At 46.6% G+C, this 27,739-nt stretch overlaps 1 protein-coding gene across 2 annotated transcripts in view; it reads left to right on the plus strand.

Moving 5' to 3' along the window:
• The window catches only part of N4BP2 (NEDD4 binding protein 2), a 115,218-nt gene extending 92,295 nt beyond the window's left edge, over positions 1-22,923 (plus strand). For both annotated transcript variants that reach the window (XM_075346979.1, XM_075346980.1), the window contains 6 exons: positions 64-176; positions 5,823-5,946; positions 8,521-8,703; positions 8,793-8,961; positions 10,693-10,816; positions 19,865-22,923. In XM_075346979.1, coding sequence (XP_075203094.1) covers positions 64-176; positions 5,823-5,946; positions 8,521-8,703; positions 8,793-8,961; positions 10,693-10,816; positions 19,865-19,910 — 759 coding nt within the window. In that variant the 3' untranslated portion in view covers positions 19,911-22,923. The remainder of the gene's footprint in view (positions 1-63; positions 177-5,822; positions 5,947-8,520; positions 8,704-8,792; positions 8,962-10,692; positions 10,817-19,864) is intronic.
• Positions 22,924-27,739: the final 4,816 nt, after the last annotated feature.

The raw sequence follows: 27,739 nt of genomic DNA on the forward strand, positions 1-27,739 counted from the left end.
AATTTGCAAATCTGTTTGTCAGATATGTAATGTCTTTCCTATAATATGTGCTTACTTATGTAGAAGAAGTCTTCATCAAGTAAGAACTGTGCGGTGAAAATGAAGGAGAAACAGCTCCTGGAATTGTTTCCGAACATCGAGCAACAACTACTATTGGATATCTTTAAGGAAAACAAGTAAGAAAGGAATAAAATATTAGACCAACAAGTGTTCATATATTTGCAAATCTCCAAGGACACTTTAGCTGTTATTACTAGGAAAATGGCGGCCAATTTTTCTTAAAAATATCTTGTGCAGCCAGTTGAAATCAATGGGCCATCTGATGCTTGGGTGGGTCCCTGGGACTTTGGGTCCCTGTGTTCTGGGTCCCTATTCCTCGGGTCCTTGGGGCTCTGGGTCCCTGTGTTCTGGGTCCCTATTCCTCGGGTCCTTGGGGCTCTGGATCTCTGTCCCTGGGGCTCTGGGTCCTTGGCTCTCTGTTCCCTGAGGCTCTGGGCTCATGTTTTCTGGATCCTCTGTATTACACTTAGATGCACGAAATAGGGCTTAAGAGGTTATCTAAAATATTGCATGAACTCTGAAAGAGTATTACTTTTGTAGTAGGTTAATGTTAAAAATTGCAGTTATCTTGGGGATCACCAATTTTAGAACATGCATATTACAAAAATGTAGGTCCCGATTCATCAAAGCAATTCATAAATCACTTTGAAAAGTCACAAACCTTTTCCACATTTAGGAGTTAGGCAGAAATTATGTAACTTTTTGATCAGCTCTGCGAAAAGGGGTGAAGTGAAGGTTGTGTGATCCATGATGAACTGTTGCATTACCTATGCCCAGATATCACACTCCAGTACCCAACTGGAGTAAGGGTACCTTCACACTTTAGCGATGCAGCAACGATCCGACCAGCAATCTGACCTGGTCAGGATCGCTGCTGCATCGCTACATGGTCGCTGGTGAGCTGTCAAACAGGCAGATCTCACCAGCGACCAGTGACCAGCCCCCAGCCAGCAGCGACGTGCAAGCGACGCTGCGCTTGCACGGAGCCGGCGTCTGGAATCTGCGGACACTGGTAACTAAGGTAAACATCGGGTATGGTTACCCGATGTTTACATAAGTTACCAGCGCACACCGCTTAGCTTAGCGCTGGCTCCTTGCTCTCCTAGCTACAGTACACATCGGGTTAATTAACCCGATGTGTAATGCAGCTACATGTGCAGAGAGCAGGGAGCCGGCAGCGTGAGAGCTGCGGAGGCTGGTAACTAAGGTAAATATCGGGTAACCACCTTGGTTACCCGATGTTTATCTTGGTTACAGCTTACCGCAGCTGCCAGACGCCGGCTCCTGCTCCCTGCTCGCTTCATTTGTCGCTCTCTCGCTGTCACACACAGCGATCTGTGTGTCACAGTGGGAGAGCGCCTTTGAAGAAAACGAACCAGGGCTGTGTGTAACGAGCAGCGATCTCGCAGCAGGGGCCAGATCGCTGCTCAGTGTCCCACACAGCGAGATCGCTAATGAGGTCACTGCTGCGTCACAAAAAGCGTGCCTCAGCAGCGATCTCGGCAGCGAGCTCGCTGTGTGTGAAGCACCCCTAAGAGTTCTGAGGAGGTGCACACCACTTTTCCGATGCTCCTGATTCGTTAAGTTTTGTGTTCCTCTTTAATCAATTAGAAGCATCTGACTCCAGGCCCCCTTATTAAGATTAGTGTGAGCATTGCCAGCTATCTGCTTAAAGGGAACTTGTCAGGTCCAATATGCACCCAGAACCACGAGCAGTTCTTAGTGCATATTGCTAATCCCTGCCCAACTGTCCCTGTATATATTAGCATAGATAAAGAGATCTTTAGGGGTGCTTCACACACAGCGAGCTCGCTGCCGAGATCGCTGCTGAGTCACGCTTTTTGTGACGCAGCAGTGACCTCATTAGCGATCTCGCTGTGTGTGACAATGAGCAGCGATCTGGCCCCTGCTGCGAGATCGCTGCTCGTTACACACAGCCCTGGTTCGTTTTCTTCAAAGCCGCTCTCCTGCTGTGACACACAGATCGCTGTGTGTGACAGCAAGAGAGCGACAAATGAAGCGAGCAGGGAGCAGGAGCCGGCGTCTGACAGCTGAGGTAAGCTGTATCCAAGATAAACATCGGGTAACCAAGGTGGTTACCCGATATTTACCTTAGTTACCAGCCTCTGCAGCTCTCACGCTGCCTGTGCTGCCGGCTCCGGCTCTCTGCACATGTAGCTGCTGTACACATCGGGTTAATTAACCCGATGTGTACAGCAGCTAGGAGAGCAAGGAGCCAGCGCTAAGCAGTGTGCGCGGCTCCCTGCTCTCTGCACATGTAGCTGCATTACACATCGGGTTAATTAACCCGATGTGTACTGTAGCTAGGAGAGCAAGGAGCCAGCGCTCAGTGTGCGCGGCTCCCTGCTCCCTGCTCACACTGGTAACTAATGTAAACATCGGGTAACCATACCCGATGTTTACCTTAGTTACCAGTCTCCGCAGCTTCCAGACGGCGGCTCAGTGCAAGCGCAGCGTCGCTTGCACGTCGCTGCTGGCTGGGGGCTGTTCACTGGTCGCTGGTGAGATCTGCCTGTTTGACAGCTCACCAGCGACCATGTAGCGATGCAGCAGCGATCCTGACCAGGTCAGATCGCTGGTCGGATCGCTGCTGCATCGCTAAGTGTGAAGGTACCCTTAGTAAAAGTATTTCTAAAGATCTTCTATTGTATGCTAATAAGCGAGGGCAGTAGACCCCTGAGTGTTGCTTCCCTTGCCAGTCACCCCCATTAGCATACGGTAAGAGATCTTTAGGCTATGTGCGCACAGTGCGTTTTTCGCGGCGTTTTTGCGCGTTTTTCGGGTGCGTTTTTGGCCTCAAAACTGCATGACTTTGCTTCCCCAGCAAAGTCTGAGTTTTCATTTTTGCTGTCCGCACACATCTGTTTTTTTCAGCTGCGTTTTTGTGGTGCCACAAAAACGCAGCATGTCAATTATTCCCGCGTTTTTCACTGCGCTTTTCATCCATTGAGTTCAATGGGATGTTGAAAGACGCAATGAGAAACGCAAATAGCTGCGTTTTGGTGCGTTTCTAAGACCAAAAACGCAGCTATAAACGCAGGAGGTGGGTAGTAAAGTGACGTGTACAGGAAGAGGATTCCTTCTGTCAGTACATACAGAAGCGTGAATCCTCCCGGTACCGTCACCGCTGCGTCCACCTCCCGTCCTGTGCATGTCAGCTGCCGTGCGGCGCCATGTCTGGGCGGGAGGTGGAAGCGGCTGCGAAAACAAAAGTTAACAGTAGAAGAAAAAAAAAAAAGTTATACTCACCTGTCTGCAGACTCCCGGTGCCATGCCCGCTCCTATCTCCTCTCACGGTATCGCCACCCCCGCTCCGGCTGTGTGCAGACGGCCGGGAAACCTCCGATGGATGCAGGACCTGGCGATGGATCACCTGATGCAGTCACCTGACGCATCAGCTGATCGTAAGTATCGCGGTGACGCGGGCGACCGGCCGGTATCAGCGGATGCGTCAGGAGACTTCATCCCTGATTACCGGCAGCTGCTGCAGCGATCGGACGGGATCAGACTCCCGCCCCATCGCTGCAGGAGCTGCCGGTAATCAGCACTTAAGTGAGCATTATTTTTTTATTTTTTTTTTTTTTTGCACCGATGCATCAGCTGATTGTATAATCGGCTTTTATACAATCAGCTGATGTGTGATGGGATTCAGGCACTTGATCCTGACACATTATCTGATCGCTTTGCCTTCCAGCAAACCGATCAGATGATATTGGATCCGGATTGGACGGCGCGGGACCCTGACCCAGGATTACTGCGGAGGGTTTTTTTTTATTTCAATAAAGATGGAGTCACTAATTGTGTTGTGTTTTATTTCTAATAAAAATATTTTTCTGTGTGTTGTGTTTTTTTTTTTATCTTTACTAGAAATTCATGGTGGCCATGTCTAATATTGGCGTGACACCATGAATTTCGGGCTTAGGGCCAGCTATACAGCTAGCCCTAACCCCATTATTACCCAGCGAGCCACCCGGCATCAGGGCAGCTGGAAGAGGTGGATACAGCGCCAGAAGATGGCGCTTCTATGAAAGCGCCATTTTCTGGGGTGGCTGCGGGACTGCAATTCACAGCGGGGGTGCCCAGAAAGAATGGGCACCCTGCACTGTGGATTCCAATCCCCAGCTGCCTAGTTGTACCCGGCTGGACTCAAAAATTGGGCGAAGCTCACGTCATTTTTTCTTAAAAATTATTTCATGAAATTCATGAAATAATTTAAAAAAAAAAAAGGGCTTCCCTATATTTTTGGTTCCCAGCCGGGTACAAATAGGCAGCTGGGGGTTGGGGGCAGCCCGTACCTGCCTGCTGTACCCGGCTAGCATACAAAAATATGGCGAAGCCCACGTCATTTTTTTTGTTTGGGGGGGCAAAGAAATCCTGCATACAGTCCTGGAAGGAGGATGCTGAGCCTTGTAGTTCGACAGCTGCTGTCTGCTCTCCTGCATACACTATTGGATGGAGGATGCTGAGCCTTGTAGGTCTGCTCCCCCTGACTCTCCCTCAAGCATTCAGTCCTGGATGGAGCATGCTGAGCCTTGTAGTTCTGCAGCTGTCTGCTCTTCTGCATACACTAGTGGAGAATGAAGAACAGATTGAAGAAGGAAATGACATCAGACCTTTTTTTTTTTGTTCACTGATAAAAAAACGCAGCAAAACGCAGAGATCAAAAACGCAGCAAAACGCAGCCAAAAACGCACCAAATCGCGGCAAAAACGCAGCGTCAAAAAGACGCAGTGTGCGAACGTAGAAATACTTTTTCTAAAGATCTCTTTATCTATGCGAGTGTATACAGGGACGGTTAGGCAGGGATTAGCAATATGTACCCAGAACTGCTCGTGGTTCTGGGTGCATTTTGGACCTGACAGATTCCCTTTAAACTAAGCAGTGCTTTTCATCTTCAATGCAGATATGTGAGAGTCTGGATAACCCCTTTTTATCCTATAACTAATATATCAAACTCATTGTTATGTCCCTCATTCTGAAATATTCATCACATTAATTTCATGGGTGCTGCCATTGTACAGGTTACAGCAGTTAAACCTTTCTACAATGTGTAGTAAAAGTGGCCTCTCTTATGTAATTGCATCTTAATGAATAATTAAAATGATGGACACAATGACAGGTTGCTAGTGACCTGCAAGCAAAGTATACATACCTCAAAATAATAAATATAGAAATACAACTTGCAAAGTTATAAATCTTTGTAAGTTACTGCATTACCTTGTTATGGCTCCTTTTCTCCCACGTTCCATGCTGTAAGTGCTGTTTTAACTGCCTGGTTCACGCAGCTGCATTACAATAGTTGTTGCATTCTTGAGAGAACTGCAAAGTATGTGAGAGACTGTATGAGCGATCAAATTTACCCCACCTGCTCCCCATTCACACCTGAGACCTTGTAACACTAATGAGTCACAAGACACAGGGGAGGGAATATGGCTAATTTGCCACAATTTGGCGAATTCCACATAGGGGTGTACTCACTTTTGTAGCCAGCGGTTTAGACATTAATTGCTTGCTGTATGTTGACTTATTTAGAGGGCACCAAATTTACCCTGTTATACAAGCTGCACACTGACTACTGTACATTGTATCAGTGTCAGATCCTCAGTGTTGTCCCATGAAAAGATATAATCAAATATTTACAAAAATGTGAGGGGTGTACTCACTTTTGTGATATATACAATACACAAACTGTATATGTAATATGTTTTTTAAGTTGGGTTATGATTTTCTTTTGCCTAAAGTTATTCTTTAGAGAAGACGGAGGAGTTCATGAGCTCTGTTCTGGAGTCTGATCCCGTGCAGAATGTGATCGCTCAAGGCTTCAAGCCACCGGTGGCCACATCGACTGAGAAAAGCAAGGAAAAGGTACCTGCTTAAGCTATTGGTCAGAGATTACATCTGTTATTGCAAAATTTCATTTTTACCTTGTGTCCTTTTCTTTATTTGCTATGCAAATCTATACAGAGGAATTCAAAAATTCTGCATAGTTTAAAGGGTAATTGTACTTCCAAGTAACCTTTCAGAATAATCTATCCTGTATGTGCATGAGAAAATCTAGTGATTTTAATCTTTCCTTAACTTGATTATGCATGGTACATCCCAAGGCCGGTTTCACATGTCCAAAAACGGACCACAATGTCCGGACCGACTGCAGTTCTTCTGACCCGAACTCTAAAGCCCCATACTCGGACCATGAATGTCAGACGTGTGAAACCGGCCTTAGGACCACTCAGTACTTGCTTCTGATTTGACCTCTGTAAACTCCCCCAAAACATTTGGATAAAGTTCCACTGCGTTTCAGCGATAAACGTGGTCCCTTTATTGATTACTTAGGAAATTGCCATACATTTAGCTGTAGCAGTGTCTGGTTGCTTCCTATAGGTGAGTCTAGCACACGTCTATACATCGTATGTACTGTGATGTGCTAAGGGAAACCATGAAGGGGGCTTATCATCTGCTAAACTTACATCATTGATCTGATTGGAAGTGATGGAAAACGGAGTCTCATGGTTTGGATATTGATGACCTATGCTAAAAAGATGTTCTGAGTGCCAAAAAGCCGAAAGCTGTCTATAAACATGAGATGGCTATTGGCCAAATGAAGCTTCAGCCGATTGTTCGACCGACAGCCATGTCGACCGAATCTCCTACACACAGGAGCGGTTGTTCAGTGGAGCGCGCTTGTGTTCTCTATGAAAAAGCCAAGTTACATCAGCCAGTAGCTTAGAGAGGACAATGCGATCGGCAGTCTGAAATGGGACATGCGTGATCAACAGTGCCCCTGACCATTCATTCGGCCGGTGCCTCCATACAGATTACAACTTCGGTCAATATCAGCAGGTTCATCCGACCTTAGCCTAATGTGCATGAGGGCCTTAAGTTATTGAACTATTTAAAAGTTTGTGTTTTTATATTTCTTTATTTTATTCCATGCAACATTGTGCAATGGTTTTTGTGGTGCTAAAGAAGTCATTCGGAAGACAATTTCTTTTTTTTTTTTAGCTTTATTTTGACTTTTATTTAGGTCAAATAGAAACGAAGCGGTTTGACGTTTCTTGAATGTGAAAAAAACAGTCTTACATTTCCTTATCCCCTTTATTAGCTGACGTGTTTTAAGTGATATTTCGTTTAAAAATTGTTAAGGAGAACCTGAAAGATCGATTGTGCCCGGACAATGGACACTATGAATCTGACACAAGCTGCTTAATTGCACCCATGTATGTTCTACCCTGTTTCAGTGAAAAACATGCTTTGGAAAGCCAAGCCGAGATCTCATCTGCGCACGTGTCACCTCCAGGCGCCATTTTCATTAAGTCCGCTGCTGGGAGACCAATGGGCCGAAGGCGGCACGTGCACAGATGAGATCTTAAACCAAAAACTCCATCTGCACACGCGCCGACTCTCCATTATTTGAAGCCCTCACCGCCCGCAGCCCCAGCATAGCTACTGCAGCACTGACGCCCGCAGCTCCAGCACAGCTACCCGCAGCACTGACGCCCGCAGCTCCAGCACAGCTACCCGCAGCACTGACGCCCGCAGCCCCTGCACAGCTACCCGCAGCACTGACGCCCGCAGCCCCTGCACAGCTACCCGCAGCACTGACGCCCGCAGCTCCAGCACAGCTACCCGCAGCACTGACGCCCGCAGCCCCTGCACAGCTACCCGCAGCACTGACGCCCGCAGCTCCAGCACAGCTACCCGCAGCACTGACGCCCGCAGCTCCAGCACAGCTACCCGCAGCACTGACGCCCGCAGCTCCAGCACAGCTACCCGCAGCACTGACGCCCGCAGCTCCAGCACAGCTACACGCAGCACTGACGCCCGCAGCTCCAACACAGCTACACGCAGCACTGACGCCCGCAGCCCCTGCACAGCTACCCGCAGCTCTGACGCCTGCAGCTCCAGCACAGCTGCCGCAGCATCGCCCCTGCCTCCTGCTGCCCCTCTTCAGCACCCCTGGGGATCTACATTCGGATTATAAGATGCACCCCTCTTTTGCCTTCCAAAAATTTTGGGAAGAAAATTGCGCCTTTTAATCCGAAAAATACTTTTTTTTTTTTTTTCACCATGTCACCATACTTGGATTTATTTTTCCTTTTCTTTTTACCATACATGTAAGGAGTCATTAAAAACTACAACTCATTCTGCATAAAACAAACCTTCATACAGTTTGATAGGCAGAAAAGTACAAAGGTTATTGCCCATGATCGAAACTAAGGAATTTTTGGAACAGCTGCTTTATTTGGGCACATTATGCTCAGAGGTGGAGAAAGCTTTTACGGTTTTCTGCAGTGTCCTTACATATTCCGTATTTTTGGGATATTTTCCTTTTGTCGTTATAAACTTTGCACTAAACCGCTTTTGGCCGCCGTTTTGCGTTCATCCGTGATCTGACCATGTGCATTGACCAGGTGTGTTTTATTTTATTATTTGATAAAGATATGGAAGCCAGATAATGAAATCCTCCGTGAGCGATATTTCCAGGACTTAAAGTTCCCAAATTATGATGACTTCAGAGCCGAGGCTTTCCTCTATCATCAGAAGCAGCAGGAGAGCTACAGGAAAGCGGCAGAAGCTCATAACCGGGGCATGAAGCAAGTAGCAGCCTATTACGCTCAGCAGGTTAGTCCTGGCATAAATTACCATTACTCTCTACATTGTAGACTGTACGGCTGATGGATGGGATTGTTATGGTCATTGCTTTCCTATAGGGATATCTGTACGGGCAGAAGATGAAAGAGGAGAATCTGAGAGCAGCTTTACAGATCTTCGAGAGGTCTAATGAGTATCTACTGCCAGAGAATATATTAGATTTACATGGCCTCCATGTGGATGAAGCAATGAAGCACTTGCGCAAGGTCCTGCAGGACAAGGCAGACGGTAGCTATATTAACATTTTAATTTCATTGTCCGATTCAGAAGCAGCAAATGCATCTTGAAGCTGAGTATTAAAGGACACCTGGGATAATCGCAGAAATATACTTTGTGTTGCAAAATTAAACCTAATCGTGATCATCTGAAGTCACAATGCTGCTACAGAGCCGAATTACAGATGATTGTTGTCATGATTGTTGTTTTTGTATTCATGCAATTCAGTAATATTACTTTATATGCAGGTGTTTTATGCAACATTTTTAGGTTTTTCTGAATCTAAGGCTAAGGACACAGGCATTTAGATGCATTATGCTAATTACTCCCTACTCCTGCTCTGCTACGAGTGGGAGCCGAGTGTCATGCAAAAGTAATGGTGATTGGATCACAGCTGCGGAGGAGAGGGAGGGAGTAATCTCCCCATCGCCTCCATTATCATGTAATGCAATTATCGCACTACACTCTGGTGTCAAGCGAGTGCAGTGCAATGTTTCTCTCGCATCCATAGACTTTTATGGGTGCAATTGAAACTAATCAGATTCCACCCGCAGCATGCTGCAATTGTTTTCCCTGTCCAATTAGGGATGAGAAAAAGATTGCACATGGGAGCGACCCCCATAGAGTAACATTGGTCCGAGTGGAATGCAATTTGTTTAACACATTCCACTCGCTCCATTTTACTCGCTGGGTCTCCTTATTCTTAAGGGTTCATTAGCTTTGTACAACCACTTATTCCCCCCCCCCCCCCCCCCCCCCCGGGCTCTCAAAGCTGCAAGCGAAATTTTGTAGCTTGTGACCCTTGCAAGACCTCCTGGCATAGACTGGAAGGGAACAGTGTACCAGACTACATTATTTTACCCTTTGTGATTCACTTCTCACTTTTTAATGCACTTAGGTTGGTCATAGTTGACACCTGATCCTGCGTTAGAGATATACAGTAATACATTTTTTTTGGCCATTGCTCAGGCAATGGCTTTCCTTTTTATTGGAATGTGCACATTGTAAATTCAGACTGAAGGCAGCAAATCCACAAAGGATCACATGGAAACAAGGAGCAAAGAAACACATGTGAAACAAACCAGATTTATGCATTAAACCACAGATGCTTCCCAATCCGGGCCTTTTACTGTAATGACCGCTTTACCCACCTTGGCAGTCTCTCAAGCAACTTTATCACGTAGTCACGTGGAATGGCTTCTATCAGTCTTGAAGAAGTTCCTTAAGATGTTGAGCAGTTGTTGGCTGTTTTCGCTTCCCTCTGTGATCTAACTCATCCCATGGACCGATATTTCTCTTATTTCCAATTGGAACAAAGAAAACCAATGTATGAGCAAATGCGTCCAAACATTTGGCCATTGCTGTATGTCAGATGCAGTCTCTCTGAGACTGCGCCAAACCCAAATATTGCATCAGGATCAGTCAATCATCTAATCTTTGTTTGTGTCCTACTCTCCACATAAGCAAAATGTCAAAAGAAGGACCAAGCATATGTTAGATTTCAACATGACGATGTCTGGCTGTAGCTTATAGTCCTCAAACCCATTGAACACATGTACATGCTTGGCTCAGGAATAAGATGCTATGTATGAGAGTCTAAGCTTTTGAGAGATTCAATATTTGCAGATTTTAGTAATGATGGTAATACAGTAGGAATCCTTCTTCAACTTGCATCCGAAATAAAACACAAGATAAAAAAGTTTTCCTTATTTGCATGGTGACAATGCTTATTCTATTTGGCAGAGTTCAGGCAGAGTGGAGGCAAGGCACATCTCCTAGTGATCACCGGAAGGGGAAACCATAGCCAAGGAGGAGTACCTCGCATTAAACCTGCTGTTATAGACTTCCTGACTAATCATGACTACAGGTAATCCTGCCCATACAAATGCAACTGTTTAGTCTTGGTTGTGACTTTCTACCTATATTAAAAGAGAAATTTGTCAGTGAAATCAACACCCTCTTAAAGCGCACCAACCACCAGGATTTTCCTTTATAACCTCAAGCCAGTGCTATACTGGCACAATCATGCTGATTCTATACATACCTTTAATTGTCAGCTGGGATGTATAGGGTTTGTAAAATAAGCAGCTTTTTGAATGACAGCAGCTGCTGATCAGCTGATAGCTGGGGTGGGTTTTCATAGTGATTCCCATCCCTCTGCCTGTTGTTCCTCCCTCTATCTGTTATGCTATTTCCATTATAGAAGAGTTTTACTAAGTGACAGGAAAGACCTGTGCTGATGTCATACCCATATGACCAGAAAGGGCGGGGCCTCAGCCAACATAGCTGATATTAGGAAGCAACATTATTTTTCTGTTGGCTGAGGCCCCGCCCCTTCTGGTCACATGAGTATGACATCAGCAAAGGTCCTTCTAGTCCCTTAATAAAACGATTCTATAATAGAAATCGCATAAATAACCGATAGAGGGAGGAATAACAGGCAGGGAGATGGGAATCACTATGAAAACCCACTCCGGCTATCAGCTGATCGGCAGCTGCTGTCATTCAAAAAGCTGTTCATTTTACAACCTTTACTTGCTTGTGTTTCAAAACCTTTACAGCTAAGCTGACAACTAATACTGTGGCCCTACAGGTATTAATGCTAGTCAATCACATGACACTCAGCTCCCACTCTGCTGGAGTGTAAGCAAAGTGTTATGCCACTGTGCTGCGATCACAGCACAGCCGCGGAGAAGGGGGGCGGGCGCTGCGGAGGAGAGGGAGGTAGTAATATCCCCATCTCCTCCATTGTCAGCTGATGCAATTCTCGCACTGCCCCCTATTACACTGGTGTAATGCGATGTTTCTCTCACACCCATAGACTTGTATGGTTGCAAGTGAAAACAAATCAGATTGCACCCGCAGCATGTTGCGAATGTTTTCTCGGTCCGATTAGTGCTGAGAAAAAAATCACTCGTAGAAAACATCACCGTAGAGTAACATGGGTGTATGTTGAATGTGATTTATTTATTTATTTTTTTAATTGCATTCCACTCGCTATGTTTTTCTCGCCGTGTGTGCTTACCCTAATGGCCTGTATAGAATCCACAACCTAGCGTCAGTATAGCACTGGCTTTAGGTTATAAAGGAAAATCCTGGTGATTGGTGCGCTTTAAACTACATGTATGGGAATACCTCTCTTTGAAAGCTAAATCTGTTGACCCCTTTAACTATATATTTTCTATCTGATGCTACATTCCTGAGAAATCCGCGTTTACATTCATATGCATTTGTGACAATAAGTACTGTGGGCTTGACAGATCACTTCCCAAGTTTTGGCCTCCTAGGGTTGTTCCCTGCCCAGCATCAGCCTTTTTTACCTGATTGATAGCTCAATGTCTGTGTAATACCAAGTACCAGGCAAGGAATTCGGACATATCAATCAAGCACAGAGGCTAGTGTTAAGCAGGAAAACAATATTGGGAGGCAGAGGCTTGGGAAGTGCTCTGTTGTGCTCAGAGCACTTAAAGAGGTTTTCCCACAAGCAAAGTTGATTTTCTTTATCGTTCCTTATGGGAGACCCAAACCATGGGGGTATAGCTTCTGCCTCCGGAGGACACACAAAGTACTACACTAAAAGTGTAGCTCCTCCCTCCGAGCATATACACTCCCCGGATGACAAATCCAACCAGTTCAATGCTTTGTGTTCAGGAGGTCACACACACACATGCATCCTCTGATTTTTGATTTCAAAGATTTGGAAGAAAAGCGGGTCCAATCTGGACTCCCGGCATGTCCCTTCTCACCCCACTGTGTCGGCGGTGCTGTTAAGGTTGATTTCAGGGCTGGAGCCTTCACATGCCGCGCTCCTTCGCCATCCCTTGGGGCTCTGGTTTGAAGTGGGAGCCATCACGGTTCTCACTGCTTTGCAGGAGACCGGTCTCCATCCGCAGCCCTGTTCAGGATCCTGCCGGACGGAGCGATGACCCCCCAGGAACCTGGCACCTGCGTCTCAAGCTAAGTACTGAGACGTTATTACCACAGAAAGTGGTCTTTCTAGGGGTCCCTTGTACTTTATTTGTGGGGGAGAATGTGTTATATGTATGTTTTAACATTTCCGGCCGGTTCTCCAGTTTTCACTGGAGAACCGCGCCGATGGTGCCTGCACGCTGGCCGCATGTTTAAATCTAGGCCCCGGCTTCGCCTGAGGCCTAGTTTCGATTCTATGTCAGTCAGTGCAGTGAGACAGGGTGGCTCCGCCCACCGGCTGCTCAGCACAGGGAAGGGACACTCCTCACTGAGGAAAGATTCCCTCCCCTGTATGCCTCATTTGCCCTCCGTCCTGCTCTCAGAGTAGGCCCCGCCCCCTCTCCTCGCTGTGGACGCCATTTTCTCAGCGTTCTAGGGCACAGAGATCAATGTCTGCAAACACATTGTGACAAATGGGGGCCTGGGACAGAGCCCCTAGTTCTAGGGGATCTGGAGGGCACAGAGATGCCCCTATGTTAAACAGTCTGGCAAGCCACAACCTCCGGTTGTGCAGCTGCTTATACACTCTGTTTATATACTCTGCTGGGGTTTTTTTTCCGAAAAGCCCCCACTTCTGGGGAATCTGGAGCAGAGATGTTATGTTAAACGGTCTGGCAAGCCACAACCTCTGGTTGTGCTGCTGCTTATATACTCTGTTTATATACTCTGCTGGGGGTCTTTCTGGACAGAGCCCCCACTTCTGCAGCATGTCTCATATCAGTGCAGGGCTGCAAGGCTGTTCTTTATTATGCACCGCATGTTGACTCGTACTGTCTGTACCGAGCACATAACCACATTGTGATGCCTGCTCTGACATAGTGGTGCCTCAGCCTGGAGGCTTATCCCCAGTGGTCCCTCCGGCTGCTCCGGCTCCGGGGTAGAATCCCTCTCTCCAGGGGACAGCTGTCCCGGACACTGCTGAGCATGCATCAGCCCCCTTCTCAGGGCGCTTCTGCTGCTACGGCTCGCTCAGCAAAGCTCACAGAGGATTCTTCATCTGGGAGCCCGTCCTCCTAAAATGGAGACGCAGGGTCCCCTTTCCCTCCTCGCCCCGCGGCTCTGGTTCACGAGCTGACTCGCAGGACAAGGAGGATGCCTTACTGGGGGCTCGGACGCTCTCCATGTACCCCATTGATCTGTCCGAAAGTGATGCAGATGCTAATGATTTGATTGCGTCCATTATATTTGTACTGGACCTCAATCCGCCTGTATCAGGGGAGCACCCCTCTTTGGCAGAAAAGCATCAGTATACCTTGCCTAAGAGAACAAGGAGTGTGTTCCTTATCCACTCCAGCATTCAGGTCACTGTGACCAAGCCCAGAGCCTGTCCTAACAGACGCTTCTCAGAGCGTGGTTCTGATGACTGTTTCCCCCTTCCACCAGTGGTGGTCAAGGAGTGGGCTCATTCACCAAGGGTGGACCCTCCGGTGTCTAGACTTTCAGCCCGGACAGTTGTATCAGTGGCTGACGGCACCTCTCTGAGGATCCCACTGTCCGCCAGGTTGTCCTTCTGGCCAAATCTATATATGAGGCGGCAGGGGCCTAGTTCTCCCCATCTTTTGCAGCAGTGCGGGCTCTCAAAGCCATCTCTGCTTCTCGGGAGGAGATGCATTCCCTCACCAGGGCCTTTATGCCCGAATTGGTTGCCTTAACTTCCAGGCTTCAGTCTTTTCATCCTATAGCTGGAGACGGTCACCGCACTGCGGTGGCCTCGGCTACGTCCCTCGCTATCCGCAGGTTCCTGTGGCTTCGAGAGTGGAAGGCAGATGCTTCTTAAGAAGTTCCTTGCTGGACTCCCTTTTGCTGGGACCAGTCTATTCGGTGAACAACTGGATGAAATTATTAAGGAAGCTTTTGGCAGGAAGAGTACTTCCATGCCACAACCCAGGAAACCTTCCAGGGCAGGAACCAGACGAGGTTTCGTTCCTTTCGTTTCCTCTAACTGGTCGTCCTCTAAGCCCTCGGCCTCGTCCACTAACTCAGCCGAGGTCCGTAAACCAACTGGCGCATGAAGCCGCGTCCTAAGTCGGCAGGAGCTGCTGCCACCAAGGCAGCCTCCTCTTGATTATCTGGCCGCGCCAGTAACGTCCTTGGTCGGTGGCAGGCTCTCCCTCTTGGGCGACGTGTGGTTTCAACACGTCTTCGATCAGTGGGTGTGGGTTACCATCTCCCACGGCTACAGAATAGAATTCTATTCAGCCGCCAAACAGATTTTTTCTGACAACTCCCCCCTGCTCCAAGGCCGCCGCCTTCTCACAGGCCGTGGCATTCTTGCAGGCCAATGGAGTAATTGTACCAGTTCCCGACTGGGAACGGTTCTGAGATTTCTACTCAAATCTCTTCCTAGTCCCCGAAAAGGACGGTGCTTTCCGACCAGGATCTCAAGCTTCTCAACAAGCATGTTCAGGTGCGGCAATTTTGCATGGAATCTCTGCGATCAGTCAATGACCCAAGGAGATTTCTTAGCATCCATCGACATCAGAGATGTCTCTCTGCATGTGCCATTCGCAGTTTCACACCAGCGTTGGCTACGTTTTGTAATCGGAGAGGAACATTTCCAATTCGTGGCTCTCCCCTTTGGGTTAGCCACGGCCCCTCGTGTATTCACCAGTTGCGGTTCTGCTCCTCCAGGGGTTGGTAGTGATTCCTTACCTGGACGCCCTTCTAGTCAGGGCTTCATCCAGTGCAGACTGTCAGCGGAGTGTCTCGCTCACTCTCGCCACGCTTGCAAGTCCACTCTGACCCCGACCCAGGAACTTACGTACCTAGGGATGCAATGGGAGACTCTGCTGGCACTTGTGAAGCTGCCCTTAGTCAAACAGCAGTCTCTTCATCTGGCGGTTCGCTCTCTGCTGAGGCTCCGCCGTCATTCCATCAGGCACCTCATGCAGGTGCTGGGTCAGATGGTGGCGTCAATAGAAGCGGTTCCCCTTGCCAGTTCCATCTGCGTCCCCTGCAGCTGGACATTTTCCGCTGTTGGGACAAGGGACTTCTTCCTTGCACAGGCTGGTGGCTCTGTCGCCACAGACCAGGAGCTCTCTTTAAGTGGTGGCTTCGGCCCCGTCATGGGTGATTCTCACCACGGATGCCAGTCTATCCGGCTGGGGAGCAGTGTTTCTCCACCACCGAGCACAGGGCACTTGGACTCCGTCCGAATCAGCCCTCTCGATCAATGTGCTGGAAATCAGGGCTGTAGTCCTAGGACTCGCAGCCGCCTAGCAATGTTGGAAGTTCAACATATCCTTCAGTGGACGGAGGACTCCAAATCCACCATATCCGCAGTCCACATCCCAGGCGCAGAGAACTGGGAGGCAGATTATCTCAGCCGTCAAACCGTGGACAGCGGCGAGTGAGCCCTGCATCCAGCAGTGTTCCGGTCAATTTAGCAGGCAGGGCACTCCGGGAGTGGATCTAATGGCATCCCGGCACAACAACAAGGTCCCGGTTTACGTGGCTCGCTCCCACGATCCTCAGGCCTTGGCAGCGGACGCGCTGGTTCCAGATTGGTCCCAGTTCCGTCTGGCCTACGTGTTTCCCCCTCTAGCTCTCTTGCCCAGAGTCCTGCGCAAGATCAAAATGGAGGGCCGTCGGGTCGTACTCATCGCCCCAGGCCCAGGCGAGCTTGGTTCCCAGATCTGCTCCGTCTGTTCGTAGAGGTGCTGTGGCATCTCCCGGACCGGCCAGACGTTCTCTCAGAGGGTCCGTTTTCCACAACAATTCTGCGGCTCTCAGATTGACGGCGTGGCTCTTGAGCCCTGAATCCTTACGGCTTCAGGCATTCCTTCCGAGGTCATCTTCACTATGACTCAGGCTCGGAAGTCTTCCTCGGCCAGGTTTTACCTCAGGACTTGGAGAATTTTCCTGTCCTGGTGTCGTTCTTCCGGCCATGCTCCTTGGCCGTTTTTTCCTTGCCGACCATCCTGTCCTTTCTACAGTCCGGCCTGCAGCTAGGTCTGTCCCTCATTCCCTCAAGGGACAGGTCTCGGCTCTGTCAGCGGCGTATCGCCCGACTGGCCCAGGTGCGCACCTTCATGCAGGGCGCATCTCACATCATTCCGCCTTACCGGCGGTCTCTGGATCCCTGAGACCTTTCTTTGGTCCTCATGGCCTTACAGAAACCCCCCTTTGAGCCTCTTAGGGAGGTTTCGTTGTTTAGTCTTTCACAGAAAGTGGTTTTTCTGGTGGCCATAATTTCTCTCAGGAGAGTCTCTTATTTGACTGTGCTCTCTTCGGAGTCACCCTTTTTGGTTTTTTTCACCAAGACAAGGTGGTTCTCCATCCAACTCCGGGCCTTCTCCCTAAGGTGATGTCTCCGTTCCACCTTAACCAGGACATTTCATTGTCTTCCCTTTGTTCGGCCCCTGTGCATCGCTTTGAGAAAGCGTTGCATGCTTTAGATTTGGTGCGGACGCTCCGGATCTATGTGTCACGCACCGCTGTTTCTTAGGCGGTGCACCTCTCTTTTTGTGCTGACCACAGGTCAGCGCAAGGGTCTCTCGGCTTCTAAACCGACCCTAGCTCATTGGATTAGGTCGCCCATATCCGATGCCTACCTATGTTCTCAGATGCCTCCCCCGCCAGGGATTAAGGCGCACTCGACCAGAGCTGTCGGTGCCTCTTGGGCTACGGCTCAGCAGGTCTGTCAGGCTGCCACTTGGTCTAGTCTGCACACCCTTTCGAAGCACTACCAAGTGCATGCTCATGCTTCGGCAGATGCGAGCTTGGGCAGACGCATCCTTCGGACGGCTGTCGCCCATTTGTGAAGTTAGGTTTCGCCTACTTCTCAGTTTCTGTTTATTTCCCACCCGTGGACTGCTTTGAGACGTCCCATGGTTTGGGTCTCCCATAAGGAACGATGAAGAAAAAGAGAATTTTGTTTACTTACCGTAAATTCTTTTTCTTATAGTTCCGACATGGGAGACCCAGCACCCTCCCTGTTGCCTGTTGGCAGCTTTCTTGTTCCGTGTGTTTTCACCGGCTGTTGTTGTAGACAGAAGTTCCGGTTATTCCGGGTTTTACTCTATCTCTACTTATGGGTGGATGTCCTCCTTCAGCTTTGGCACTAAACTGGTTGGATTTGTCATCCGGGGAGTGTATATGCTCGGAGGGAGGAGCTACACTTTTAGTGTAGTACTTTGTGTGTCCTCCGGAGGTAGAAGCTATACACCCATGGTTTGGGTCTCCCATGTCGGAACTATAAGAAAAAGAATTTACGGTAAGTAAACAAAATTCTCTTTTTAATCAATAAATCTTGGAATACTAATTTCCAAAACCAAAATTTGATGTATTTCTAAAAGCGAAAATATTCCTATATATGAACCTCTAAAGAGAGAGAGCCTGTGGAAGAAAGGGTGCAATAGGGTCTTACCAGGTAAGCGAGAGGAGAGGAGGTGAGTGATGTACTCACCGATAGGGATTGTGAGAGGTCACAACACGTGGATGGACATGTAATGGTGGAGATAGCTGCAGCACCGGAGATTCAGGCAGATAGGAAACATCAAGGGAGACCAGTTGTCATCACCGCGCTTTTCACAACTCCGGAGACGAAAATTAAATCATCCAAGTCTTTATTATGAAAGCTGATGAAAGTCAATGCGTTTCTGGGGTCATAGCCCCCTTCTTCAGGACAAAATAACACTGACCAGGATAGTGGACCCATGCGGCGATGACAACTTGTCTCCCTTAATGTTTCCTGTCTATGTATGAACCTCAGGAGAGGAGGTGTTGATGTTACTGACAGATTCTCTTTTAACTTCAGTTTGTACCCTCAAAAAGAGGATCTCTTCGGAGGGTGGGTTGAGTAAGATATTTCTCCTATTAACCTTAACTTGGCCTTAAAGGGAATCAAACATCAGGATTTTGGTATATAAGTTAAAGCCAGTGCAGTACTGGCACTATCAGGCACAGGCTGTACATACCATTAGTGGGCAGCTCAGATGTTTAGGCTGTGAAATCCAAGTTTATGAAGCTTGAAAATTCACCCACTTTTTGATTGACGTGCGCACTTCTCCAGATAATATCCGGGTGGGTTATCCACATGATTCCCGCCCCCCTCCCGCCTCCTGTTCCGCCCTCTCTCTGGCTCTATGCAAATTTCTCTATTCAGAAATACGGCGTCGGAGTTGGCGCCTGCGCATAGCGCTTATCTCCAGCGCCATGTTTTTGAAGCCCGTATTACCCAGCTTTGTGTCTGAGAGGGCGGCGCATACGCCTTCGCGTCTTCAGATCTCGTTGTGACCGTGGGAGCACGTGCGGTCACAACAGGACTGGAGAACAGTTGATCTTACCCCGATTAGCTGCAGCTACGATATCGTCTGCTGCAGCTAATCGGTAAGATCAGCTGTTCTCCAGTCCTGTTGTGACAGCGCGCTCATAACGAGATCTGAAGAAGCGAGGGCGCATACGCCGCCCTCTCCGACACAAAGCTGGGTAATACGGACTTCAAAAACACGGCGCCGGAGATAAGTGCTATGTGCAGGCGCCAACTCTGACGCCGTGTTTCTGAATAGAGAACTTTGCATACAGCCAGAGAGGGAGGAACAGGAGGCGGGGAGGGGGGAGCGTGAATCATGTGCATAACCCGCCCGGATACTATCTTGAGAAGTGCACACGTCAATCAAAAAGTGGATGAATTTTCAAACTTCATAAACTTGGATTTCACAGCCTAAACATCCGAGCTGCCCACTAATGGTATGTACAGCCTGTGCCTGATAGTGCCAGTACTGCTTTACCTTATATACAAAAATCCTGATGTTTTAAAGGGGTTTTCCAGACTAGGGGGATAAAGTCTGCAGTCACATATAGTGACGGCAAACTTGAACCTCAAACCTGGAAAACCCCTTTAAAATTTGATTCTATAAATATATTCCCTAATCATATTTATTCTCTTGCATCCAGAGCTTTACTTTGCACGACATTTTCATATGGAATATTTCTTTTCATTTAGATTTCAAGAAAAGACCCCCGGTGTTCTCCGCATAACACTGAAGTGAACCTGCACCTACTGCATAATCTAATGAAGTTGGTTGGATATTGGACGTGTCTAGTATCCATGTGTTACGGAGTGGCGCACAGTCCTCGTACAACCAAGAAGATAATGTGTTTCTTTATAGTTTCTCTTTTTAACCTGACTGCACTATGTGCTGACAATATAGAAGTGTTTGCTTGTTTTATTGGGGGTTACTCGCCCCTGTGGCCACTGACTGTTTTCAGAACAAAAAACTGGTGCTTTATTGGTGCCTGATTTGCTTATTGATATTTTACTGTGTTTTTATGTTTCGATATTTGAAACAAGTAATCAGTGTCAATATTACTAGTACAGACTGATCATGATGTTCTTTTGATTTTAGGTACCTGTGGTATTGGTGCTATTAGCGTTTGATGGTTCTAAGCCAAATAATTAACCACTTGTGGAGCCACTTTTAATGCTCCGTTGCAAGTCTCTCTATAAGACCTCGGTTCCACTTGCGTTTTGCACAGACGAGTGTAATCCGATAAAACATCTTATTGCACTTGCACCAGTGCAAAAATTTGAGGCAGTGTCCATCTGCTATAGATTTCTCATGCCATATTGGCACAAGAAATGAATCGCAGAATGCTGCGTTTGGCAGCGAGTTTCGACTCACGGGCACCCATACAAGTCTATGGGAGCGTGTGAAATATCGCACTGCACTCAGATGTCATCCAACCGCAATGCGATTGTATGTAGAGATGCGGAAAGTGCTCCCTCCCTCTTTTCTGCAGCTGATCTGATCACAAGATCACATCACAGTCGCATGACCCTCGGTTGACATTCGCAGCAGGGGGTCATTAGCATATCGCTTCCGATGCTTTCACATCGGAAGCTATAGGCAAGTGGAACCAAGGCCTGAGGCTGATGGTGGAAAGTGGAATACAGCATATCCACTATAAATGGCCTCATAAATTTACAGAACCTTTTCCAACGGCCACATTTGTAATAGGTGGTTGCCAGATCGGGGGGAATATGAATCCTCTCCTATCTTCGGCAATTCCCAGCACCTCTTCTGATTTGTAAAACTGGTGCAACATCATTATAACAGTATGACAAACTCGGCCTGCTAGTCAGTAGAAGTGCCAAGATGCTGGCAGACAGACCGTTCATAGGGCTCTTATTTGGGGGCCGTGGACTACTGGCATAGTCGCTGGATAATGGTCCTTCAAATTTGCTCATCTCTACTTTCCACCATTCTGCTGCCCAACAGTGAGGATGAACAACAGTGTCGGGACCGCTGTTGTAACCAGCTGTGGGACCTCTAGCGGGCCGACATCTATCATCTATCCTGTGGATAGGGGACACGTATCAATTCTGGGAGAGCCCCTCTGTGTTAGCATATTGCAGTTCTGTTAGAAAATTTCTAATAATGCAATTAAGTGAAATACCAAGTGATTCCAGTCCTGGTGCTCAGCTATTTCTATTGTTGCAGTATTGTTAAGAGCGTGCTCTTGATTACCTGATGACTTGATTTTATATAGTGTGCTAGATGCACATCCACATATAATGCAGCTGTCCAGTATTTGAGAATGGAGTCCATGTATTTATGAGGTGTAGTTTACTCTGTCCCTAATGTGTAAAGGCTATAGTGGACATTGAGGGTATGTGCACACATGAAGTATTTGCAGCAGACATTTCTGCTCCAAAAGCTTGCCTATTGGCAGTAAAAGCGCGGTGTAAATGTTTTGCTCATTTTTGCAAATGTTTTTTATACCTTTTTCCCATTCATTGGGTAAAAAATGCTGCAGATGTGAAACTGCTTCAAATCTGAAAGGAAAAAATAAGCCACGTGTGAATGAGATTTTAGAATTCTCATACGTAAACTGCTGCATTTTATACTGGCAAGAATGCAATGTGTGAACAAGCCCTTAGATTTGAATATTTTTTTTTTTTTAAAAAAAAAAAAAAAAAAATAAATCCGGAGTTGTTGTTTGTTGGGGGTGCCAGGGGTTGGTCACCCAACAGATCCATAGGTCATCCGTTGTCCGGCTAGGACAAGCCTTATAAATATTGGTGGTGTCCTTGTAGTTAGCCGCAGAACACAGAATAGGTCGATACTGTTAATAAATTTAGGTATGGAATTAAGCTTTCAAGACCGGAATTGAGAAAACATGGACAGTGATTGCTAAAAGAAACAAGGTCACTTTCTCTGTAAGATGCAGAACCGTCTAATATTCTTCATCTTTTAGTTCCTTACCAGGTTTAGGATTTATATTTACAGTGAATGGACACATTGTGGTTTTACATCCAGAGGCTGAAAATTTGTCTGAACCACTTCTCATAAGGGCGCTCTCCGACATCCGTTCACAACGGTCCAATGTGTATGGACTGGCTGCAGCTCTCCTGTCCCAAACTCCGCAGACTCATGAATATGCTTACGAGTTCAGTGTGAGACCCACAGAAGTCTGTGCACTGTGGAATGAGGTGCACGGACGTCTGAATGTGCCCCAACTAGTAGTTTCCTTTAAAAAAAAAAAAAAAAAAAAAAATCATTCAGACCACAAACCTTTCTGCAGCACAAAACCCTCTACTGTTGTGAAAACTGCGTACAATGTTTTGCGTACAATTTTGTAGATAAATGTATCCGACTGGCGTCCTAGCTGTTGAAGATGTCTTGTCCCTAGCCATGAATATGCAAATTTTTACCTGGTGTAAATGCCGCTGTTTTGAATTTGCAATTTTTGTTGTTTATTACTTTGCCTTTCTCTTCCTGACATATGGCCCCTCTCTTCTTGACATATGGCCCCTCTCTTCTTGACATATGGCCCCTCTCTTCTTGACATATGGCCCCCCTCTTCTTGACATATGGCCCCCCTCTTCGTGACATATGGCCCCCCTCTTCTTGACATATGGCCCCCCCTCTTCTTGACATATGGCCCCCCTCTTCTTGACATATGGCCCCCCTGCCCCCCCCCGTCTTCCTGACACTGCCCCCCCGTCTTCCTGACACTGCCCCCCCGTCTTCCTGACACTGCCCCCCCGTCTTCCTGACACTGCCCCCCCGTCTTCCTGACACTGCCCCCCCCCATCTTCCTGAGACTGCCCCCCCCATCTTCCTGACACTGCCCCCCCCGTCTTCCTGACACTGCCCCCCCCGTCTTCCTGACACTGCCCCCCCCCCCGTCTTCCTGACACTGCCCCCCCGTCTTCCTGACACTGCCACCCCCCTTCCTGACACTGCCCCCCCCCCGTCTTCCTGACACTGCCCCCCCCCCGTCTTCCTGACACTGCCCCGCCGTCTTCCTGACACTGGCCCCCCCCCCCTCTTCCTGACACTGGCCCCCCCCCTCTTCCTGACACATGGCTCCCCCCTCTTCCTGACACATGGCCCTCCTCTTCCATGTATGTAAAGCTAGCCTTATTACCCAACCGGGCTTGGTCCTCAAGAATGAGTAAATTTACATATAAGGAAAAAGGGCTACATCTCGGAAATGAAGAGGTGCAGAAATAAATAAAATAATACGAGAACAGTGGCATGTACACTAGATTTAAAAAAAAAAATGTACGCCAACATGCTTGCTTAGGCTGGATACCGTTATCACAAACTCTCAGCTGTTTGTAGGAATAGGTCTGAGCGCATTTTTAGCTTCTGGCTCTGTTTTCACTCTGACTGCAATATAGATCTAAAAAGCCGCCAAGGAATTAAAACACAACATACATATATTGTAAAGTTCCAGAACTTTTAGAACTTATGTAAAAATTATATGATTTAGACAGAATTATAAAAAATAGCTGCTTTTTTAAAGAAACGGCCCCAGTCCTGTTCACGAGTTATGTCCGATATTGCAGCTCCGCTCCATTGAAGTGGGCAAGGGCGTAAATACAGCCAATTAACAAAGGTGGCCTTGCTAATTTTTGGAAGAAAGCAGCTGTTTTTCTAATTCTGTTAACTCTTTAGAGCAGTTTTTACTTTTCATTTTCTGTGAATAATGCTTAGTTAGATAAACTAATAAGGGGCTGTAGCCTTAACGATCGGCCCATACATCGGAGGTTGCCATTTTCCAACATGAATATAGTTACCTTTTTATTATTTTTTGTCTTTTGGTTTATAAACCATTGTAAATTAGTAATCGCCTGCCTCTATTTTGTGATGACTGCAGGCACATCCACTATGGGTATAATCACTGTATTCAGATAGTGGTGCCTTATCTGTACCGGACTGTGTCTGGCACAGCGGTCTATGGCCCACATCTTTTATCATAACTCTCCACTCATTTTAGTCCTTTTTTTTTTTAATCACAATTTGGAATATCACAAATTTTTTTATTCTCAGAAATTATCACTTTTTTTTTTTCCTTTTTAACACCTTGTTTTTAGTTGTAAAAAAAAAAAAAAGTTAAACACTGATAATAATAAAGTTGAAATTTCTAGAATCTGCAAATAGTTTTATTTACTCTTGGATTTGGAATGAGGGATTTTATATATATATATATATATATATATATATATATATATATATATATATATATATATATATATATATATATGCGCACACATATATATATATATGCACATATATATATATACATATATATATGCACATATATATATATACATATATAGATATACATATAGATATTTTTATTTTATTTTCCCTTTTCAAAGGATTCATTAAATTATTTTGTATTATATACCTTGAAAGTGTCTTCTACTTGCTTTTCTTTTACTTAACACTAAGGGCGGCTTTGCACGTTGCGACATTGCACGTGCGATGTCGATGGGGTCAAATCGAAAGTGACGCACATCCGACGTCGCAGTCGATATCGCAACGTGTAAAACCTTTTTGATACGATGAACGAGCGCAAAAGCATCGTTATCGTATCATCGGTGCAGCCTCCGACATTTCCATAATGCCGTTGGAGCGACAGGTGCGATGTTGTTCCTCGCTCCTGCGGCAGCGCACATCGCTGTGTATGAAGCCGCAGGAGCGAGGAACTTCACCTTACCTGCCGCCGGCTGCAATGAGAAGGACGGAGGTGGGCGGGATGTTTACATCCTGCTCATCTCCGCCCCTCCACTTCAATTGGCCGCCTGCCGTGTGACGCCGCACGACCCGCCCCCTTAGGAAGGAGGCGGGTCGCCGGCCAGAGCGACGTCACACGGCAGGTGAGTGCATGTGAAACTGCCGTAGCGATAATAATCGCTACGGCAGCTTTCACTAGATATTGCACGTGCGACGGGGGCGGGACTATCACTGCAGCATCGGTAACACATTGTTACTGATGTCGCAGCGTGTAAAGCCCGCCTAATTCTTAGGCTACAAGCAGCACTATTGTATTTTTTTTTATCACAGAAATGATGTAGATAGATTTTTATGTGACTAATTGTATGAAATACCAAAAATGTCCTCTCTGCTGAGGTGTTTACTACTAATTTATAAATGGGAAAGTGAATGGGACAATATATCAAAAAGGCTTTGATTTTTAATGTGTAAAGGAGTCTTGGGCTCCATGCACACTAGGGCCATGGCTTCTGTTCAGAATAGTCATGCTTTGTTTCATTTTGCTCCAGGCAGACACTGACCTTCAAGGGGTTTTCTGAGATCGGAAAAAAAACTGAGTCAACGGGGAAGAATAATGCAAAATATAAGAGACCTATCACATATTCATGATAAATTCCCTGTTGTCAGATCACTCGTGCCCCCCCATGGTCTTAATTTATTGTGCTGCAGCCAATTACACCATTGAAATCAGTGTTTGGCTTTAGTTATTAAAGGGAACCTGCCAAATATGGTCAACCCCAAACCTAACCATAGATATGGGCATTTATATCTTTGAAAGCTAAATCCATCTACATTTTAAATCTTGTATCTGTTGCTGCATTCCTGAAAAATTCATAAACAAGTCGTTGTTCTGGGCATGACTAGCCTCTGCTCACGAGGTTGCTTTCCAGCCTAGCGTCAGCCTGTTAGCTTTCAATCAAGCTAAAGAGCCTGGTGCAGGGTGAGCAAAATTATCTTGGCGCACAGAGGATCTGATTGCTTGGGAATGCAGCAACAGATCAAAGATATGAAGGTGTCAAAGAATTTGGCTTGCCTTTATGCGGCGCAGGAAAGGTGTTTATCTTAATGACAGATTCGATTTAGTGCAGCGGTAGATCGACGATATGAAGTTGTCAAACGCTTTGGCTTGCCTATATATGGGGTTTAATTGGGTAACTAGGTTCAGCATCTCTGCAGCACTGTAAACAATGACTGGCAGCGCAGCAATGATGCATTGAGCTACCTAAATGACCTCTGGAACCAGGTACTGGGACTTTGGGAGCATTATCACTGCAGCACAGTAAACAAAAACTGTCGGGGAGCAGCAGTTCCATGGTACTGGATTAGCAGGGGATTTATTAATATGTATAAATGTATAAATATCATTATTTTATGGCGTTTTCATCACTTGGACCAATCTTTTTCTATTATTGGAAAACCCCTTATAATAGGTTCTGTTGGGCTTAAGGTAGTTCTGCTCTGTGCTTGGAGCCTTCTTAACAGAAATGCAATGATTAATAGAGTCGAGATTCTGTGGGTTTTTTTCTGTAATGTGAACAAATGTACAGAGTATTATATATTATGTGTACATACTGTTTTGTTTTGGGGGGTTTTTGTTTTTATGTGGAATGTACATATTTTGTAATGTCTTGTAATATTTTATACAAGGGAGCTTTTCCGGTCATTTGGTTCCCTGGTCAAAAGCAAACAACTACCAAATATTGTGTCTGCCATATGTTGGATGTGTGGACCACTGCACAGAGAGAAATTCTATATTCTATTTTTATAGCTTTGCAAAATCCTCTTTTATGGCGTGTATGGGTTTTTTTTTCTCGTTTTGGAATTGTATACAGTTTTATGCATATTTTAAAACAAAACCAATAAAGTAAATATTTTTGAGTGTTCATTTGTTTTTTATAATCTACTAGCTGTATTACCGAGTATTGCCCCAGGATATTAAGTAATTATTCTTCGCTATAATAACAAAATAAATTGAGTAACAAAATATTATTTTGCACATAATAGTCACAAATTAAACAAGCATCACCACCGAAACCATATTAACTCACACACAAGCTGTCCTATACTAACAATGTCCTTTGTTGCCTATAGCAACCAATGAGGGCTCCTTGACCTCTAACAAAATAGAAGTACAGCTGTGATTGGTTGCTATAGGCCACCTGGTAAACTAGAGTAAAGGGGGCTTTACACGGTAGCGATATCGCTAGCAATTTCTAGCAATAGCGACCGTGTGAGTACCCGCCCCTGTCGCGCATGCGATTGTTTGTGATCGCTGCCGTAGCGAACATTATCGCTACGCAGCGTCACACATACCTGGTCGGCGGCGGCGCTGTGACTGCCGAACAATCCCTCCTTCAAGGGGGAGGCACGTTTGGCATCACAGCGAGGTCACCGCAACGTCACTAAGCGGCCGGCCAATCAAAGCAGAGGGGCGGAGATGAGCAGGACGTAACATCCTGCCCACTTCCTTCCGTCCTCATTGTGGCCGGCGGCAGGTAAGGAGACGTTCCTCGCTCCTGCGGTGTCACACATAGCGATGTGTGCTGCTGCATGAGCGATGAACCACAATGCTAAACAACCCTTACCGATTTTTGACTTTGGGACGACCTCTCCATGGTGAACGATTTTCACCATTTATGAGGTCGCCTAAGGTCACTGGTAAGTATTACACGCTGCGATATCGTTAATGACACCGGATGTGCGTCACTAACAATGTGACCCCGGCGACCAAACATTAACGATATCGTAGCGTGTAAAACCCCCTTAACTGTCAAAACAGACAATATATTACCTCAAACATCAAAACA

The sequence above is a fragment of the Anomaloglossus baeobatrachus genome, chromosome 1 (assembly GCF_048569485.1).
Source record: "Anomaloglossus baeobatrachus isolate aAnoBae1 chromosome 1, aAnoBae1.hap1, whole genome shotgun sequence".
Taxonomy (NCBI): Eukaryota; Metazoa; Chordata; class Amphibia; order Anura; family Aromobatidae; genus Anomaloglossus; species Anomaloglossus baeobatrachus.